This window comes from Plectropomus leopardus, chromosome 11, assembly GCF_008729295.1.
Source record: "Plectropomus leopardus isolate mb chromosome 11, YSFRI_Pleo_2.0, whole genome shotgun sequence".
Lineage (NCBI taxonomy): Eukaryota > Metazoa > Chordata > Actinopteri > Perciformes > Serranidae > Plectropomus > Plectropomus leopardus.
Window position 1 is genome coordinate 7,093,485 of NC_056473.1, and position 5,592 is coordinate 7,099,076.

At 37.5% G+C, this 5,592-nt stretch overlaps 1 protein-coding gene across 1 annotated transcript; it reads right to left on the reverse strand.

Annotated features, from left to right (window-relative positions):
- Positions 1 to 1,458: 1,458 nt before the first annotated feature.
- duox2 (dual oxidase 2) lies at positions 1,459 to 4,992 on the reverse strand. Its single transcript, XM_042496013.1, has 8 exons — positions 4,966 to 4,992; positions 4,467 to 4,632; positions 4,261 to 4,318; positions 4,034 to 4,168; positions 3,193 to 3,400; positions 2,893 to 3,107; positions 2,283 to 2,473; positions 1,459 to 1,470 (listed from the first exon to the last, which is right to left on the reverse strand). Exons 2-8 carry the CDS (start codon positions 4,611 to 4,613, stop codon positions 1,459 to 1,461), a joined length of 966 nt encoding a protein of 321 aa, XP_042351947.1. The 5' UTR covers positions 4,614 to 4,632; positions 4,966 to 4,992.
- Between the last annotated feature and the right edge of the window lie 600 nt (positions 4,993 to 5,592).

Sequence of the window (5,592 nt, forward strand, 5' to 3'; positions counted from 1 at the left end):
CGATAATAATATGCTGTACAAAGGCACTGAACTATGTGTATTATGGTGATGCTGAAGGCCAAAGACACACTTTTCAAAGACATACAGTATGGGTGATCATTACCTTTACCAGAGAGTACAGTACAAGAATGTATCAAAATATACATTACTGAATGAATGTAATGTTATAAACACATTAAGAATACAATCTCACCAATGAATACTTGTTGTTTTTATTTCATTAAGATGTAACTGCAAAAAACTTACAAAAAACAAGACACAGTATATTTGCCTGAATTACAGATTAACTTATTGCATTGATCCAAGAAGTTTAATTTTTCTTGTTGTGTTTTCACGTTTTTTTTTTTATCTAAGAAATTGAGAACAAACAGTGATGGGAAGGTTATTTTTAAATGTAATAGATTACAGATTACAAGTTACCTTAAAAAGTGTAATTAAAAAGTGTGAATATATGAATTACTTTATCAAGGTAATGTAACTTGCATTTGATTACTTTTTAGATAACTTTTTGGGCAAAATATTTTAACGTAAGCAAATAAACCTGAAAAATGTCCGGAAATAGATTATGCCAAAAGCAGGTATTTGTGCACAGTACAACAATGCAAAACAACAGGATTAATGTTTTTTTTTATCCAAAATGATATATTTGGATGTAACTGCTTTTGAATCCTCAACATTTTGATTAGTAACTGTATTTAATTACATTTTTTTCTCAGCAAATGTGACCGTTTACAGTTACATTTACTCAATTTAATTAATTAATAATTAAGTAATTGAATTACAGGTAACTGGTTACCAGCTAGTTGCATGTAACTGGTTACTTCCCAACACTGTGAACAAAGGATGCTTCAGCCAATTAGCCTTTTTCATAGAACTAATTTTGGCTGGTTATAGTATTAAAAGCACAGGTGTAAAGAATGAAATTATTGATGGCTGAATGGCATTTAGCTGCTGTGATATCAGGTTCCTTGTATTGTGCATGCTGCTTCACCATCTCTCTCGCTGGGACACTGAATGCAACACCATTGCTGTTGTTATAAGTATCACCTGTGCTTTTCCTACTATGACAAGTCAAGCTGCTCAGAAACAATGCACAAACTAAACCCCTTGCTGCTGCTGTGCAGCGTACACACATGGCAAAAGATTCTGCAGATGCTATCAAAAGGTAAGAAATATCAAACTAACAATTATTATGTCTCATCTTTCATTTCTAATGAAACGACAGACCTATAATCCTTATTGATCAGTGTATATACATGGTGTATGGATGCCATACGGCTTTATACATTGTACTCAACAACTACCGCAACATGGCAAATACAAATATTAACAATGAAATCATTTATAACACTTAAAAGGCTCACACAGATAATTCAAACAGGCATGACACGCCATCTGCAACACATTCAGCAAAAAAATATCTTCAAGTAAAGTTCCCTGAGGGAAACCTGGACAGCTTTATATATGTTCCTAAAACACAGAAACAGAATGATCACAGTCAATGAGCAGCAAAGGGGGAAATAACTTCCTTACAGGTTCAGTGTGTACGATTAAAGGGGATTTAGTGGCATCTAGTGGTGAGGACTGCTGATAGCAACCAGCTGAAACTTCTCCAGGTTAGAATTCCTTCAGTGTTCATTTTTTAGAGGTTTTAAGGCGGAGCAGAATTATTCGTAGATGTCTCTTCCTCTCCAAAACAAGCGGACCAGTAATTTAAAATGGTAAAGACACGGATTAAAGCAGTTTTATGTAAAAAAAAAAAAAATGGAGGGGCTGCCAAATATGAAGGTCAATGTGAAAACATGAAAGAGCAATATTTGGTTTGTCGAAACATGGTGCTGCAACATGGTGAACTCTGTGGACCCACTCCCCATGTGGATACAGATGACTTTTTCTAAGGTAACGAAAACATTATGATTCTCATTTTGAGGTGATTATAGACTTAAGAAAACGTTATTATTATATGATATTCATTTTTTGCCAACATGTCCCCCTAAATTCTACACAGTGAACCTTTAAATGTGGGCATAACATTGCAGCACTCAGGATTCAGGGCATACATGCAGTGGTGGCCATGATAGCGGCGATTCATTTCAGTTTAATCTTGCATCCTTTTTAATACTGCATTGGTCAAAGAGCTGAATATGTATTTGGAATCAGTAAATGTAAATCAAAGGCAAATTTTCCAGCAAAGTCATAAAAGAGCAATGAATAATGAATTCACTGGTATAAATGAATGACTAATCCATCACTGTATTAGCCTGTGAGTGTTGTAAACTTACCGCTGTGACTTTTGATGTCAGAGGTGAAACTGTCACTCCGTCAAGAAAAACTGAATTCAGGTATCCCCTCCCATCAGAAACATCTTCGTCCTCATAACTGTCAGCACCAACACTGAATGCCTCTTTCATCTTCTCTGGTATAAAATAGTTCAGCGTCACCACCAGAATCCCGAGGACAATGCACATCACACCTAAGAAACACATCAGTTAGTAAAAATCACCAGCTTTTAACCCCTTGAAACCAGGGCAAATTACCCTGATATCTTTAAAAAAATATGGAAAGTAGGCAACAGCAACTTAAAAAGAAATGACCCAGAAATTAGCAGGAAATTAAATGAGCTGGGGGGAACAAAGCACTTAAAAATTCAAATAATTCTATTATTAGAAAAATTCAAATATATAATACGATTATTAATTAATTTCAATTCATTGTTTTTTTTTCCCAACTTTATTAAAAAATATATAAATCAAATTTCTTTCAATTTGTTGGACATTTCTTTTCTATGGATTCAAGAGAAAAGAGAGGTGATGTTGATCCAGGTTTCAAAGGGTAAACAGCTGCTAAAGCTGACGTTATAAAACCTATGAAATGAATGTGCGGTATCTTTACCTGTAGCCAGGGCCAGCCAGAATGAATGGCTGTAGTTAGTTTCAAAGGAGTCAGTGCCGATTGAGAAAACACACTGTGGCACGTTCATGATGGTGGAGAAGGACGCCATGGAGAAGAAGATGAAGGCTGCAGTGGCCACCATCATGTACCCGGCATACAGGATGACCGGCATGGAAAAGAGGATATTGGTGAGCAACCAGCAGCAAAAGGCCGTCCTGTGAAAGTGTACAAACATTGTCATTTATGCTACATTTAACTGAAATAGACAACTTTAAACTGTGAGCAGTTATTTATTGTTACCAGAGGGTTGCAGAGGCGTATCGTCCAGAGTATCTGTACTGAAAGATGAGTCCACATGGGCTGCTCAGGGTGAATTTCTCAGCGATATACAGGATGGGGTTGGGTAAACCTTTTTCCAGAGCTTCCTCATACTCTTCTTCAATAGTGTCATGCCAGGTGAACATTTCATTGTAGTCAATGGTCTCATTGAACTGTACAACAGGATTCCCTGAGATAAAAAAAAAAGTCAAAATTATGCAACTAAAATACACATAGGGCACAAAATGATGTGAAATTAGGGGTTGACAGATTATCGGCCTGGCTGATTATCGGGGCCGATATTTGGTATTTTAGGAATGACCTGTATCAGCATTTTATCTGAATTTGATTGCCGATAAAATTCATTAATTAAAAAGTACAAAGAAAGTGTCAGCCTGGAAGGAACTTTTACTTTATAAAACCTCAGGGAACTATTTTCATTCATTCATTTTTTATTCTTACCTGACTTTATAGAAAAAGTTGCTGGGAAGTTTCTGATTAAGCATTTGCCAAAGGCATTTAAATGTTCTGTGTTGAAGTTTGTTATGTTACAAATTCTAAATATTGACAAAGATTTTAATTGTCATTGTAAATGCATATCAGTTCCAACTATCGGTTATTGGTCTTATTAACTGCAAATATTTGGTATCAGCCCTGACAAAACCAATATCAGTTGACCCCTGTAGTGTAGTTTTTACTTTTTTGAACATAAATATAGAGCGAACATCCTTATAAAGACCCAAGTTGGTCATAGCATTAAAACTGCCAGCGTACTTGTGTATTGTTGATATATCTGCACGCAACAGCAGCCACAGTGACTCACCCTTCAGTGTCACATTAATGCCGTACAGTCCAACATGCAAGCCGATGTCAGCGTTAACCACTGCGTTGCTGAAAGACTTGTAGGTGGCATTAGTGGTCATTCTGGCCTCGGCCCAGTCGTTGGTAAAGTTGAGCGCTGCAGAGAAAGGACACAGAGGTGAGTGATGTTGGCGGTAAAAGGAAAACCTGAGACTTATTCAACGATGACGATAAGAATATTAAACTCACCAACTATCACTACGCCTATGAACAAGCTGATGATTATTCTGAGCAGCCAGAACAGCCTCTGATTGGAAGGGAGAGAGCAGAATAAAAATAATGTCAGGTGCATTGAAAAAAAATATCCAAAGAATACACAAGCACACAAGTTTGGTTTTTTTGGGTTTTTTTTTTTTTTGCAGTGAGTAATAGTTTATCTGATGCTTTGTACTCACCGATTTCCCTCGTATCCCTGGCAGAATGAGAAGAAGACTGATGGCTAGCACAAGGAAGACCAGAATAATGGTGAGCAAGCGGCCGTTGAAGATGAAGGAGGTCCTTTGTAGAGGGTAGAATGGGTAAATGTCATCGTATAAAGTCATCTTAGCTCCTGAGCTGAGACTAGACAGCGCAACAGAGAAGACAGTGTTAGTGGAGAGCTTCTCAGTTTCCTTCAGATGCAGAGATAGCAGCTCTTGTTCCTTACAGTGGATGTACTGCTGTGAAACAATGCAAATGATTTAACACAACCATGTCTGACTCATTTGTATCATCTATCGTTCTCTGGCACTTTGCATCTTTACTGCAAAGAAAATGAATGCATCTGTATGATACACAAAGACATGCAATTCTATAGAAAACCCCTTAGGTCAGTATAATGGCAATTGGTGCTCTGGATTTAAGTAAAAGATTCCAATAAAAGCAATCAGAGAAAATCTGAAAGATCGCTCTCACCTGAAAGTTGAAATACAACAAGCTGAAGTGGAAGAGGACTGAAGTGTGAATGTTGATGGAACATACACTTCTTTTATACTGTCGGTCTCCCTTTGTGTCACAGAGGAGGAGGATACATTAACTGGAATGCTGTGAGGGGAAAAAAAGAGGTGTGATCCAGAGGCGATGACCATTCCCATTTGGGCAACACAGGTCACATGCAGTTTGTGAAAAGCTGTGCAACACATGTTGGCTTTAGTATTGCACCATCCCTCAAGCTGCACCTGTGCCCCTGCACCACTTCTGCCCTGCATTTCAGCCTCTACAGCAGGTAAAACTCTACTGTTTCATCTCCAACTATCAAATACAAGGTGATACAGGCAGCAGGACTTTGGCTTTGGATATTTGCAGTTTACAGACATGAACAGACACATTATAAGCAAAAGTGTGGAGGTTTAGTAAGATTTTGGTGAAAGGTAAAGTGTACAAAGGGTGGTAGCTGTAGACTTCCTGATTTGTCTTTCTAGTCTTTGTTATACTAACAAAGTAATACATGAAATGTAAGAGTAAATGTTACTTACCGAAAACTTGTGTTTAGCCTTTAGGGGTCCTTCAGTCCTCTTGGCTGCAGGCTGAACTGAGGAGCAT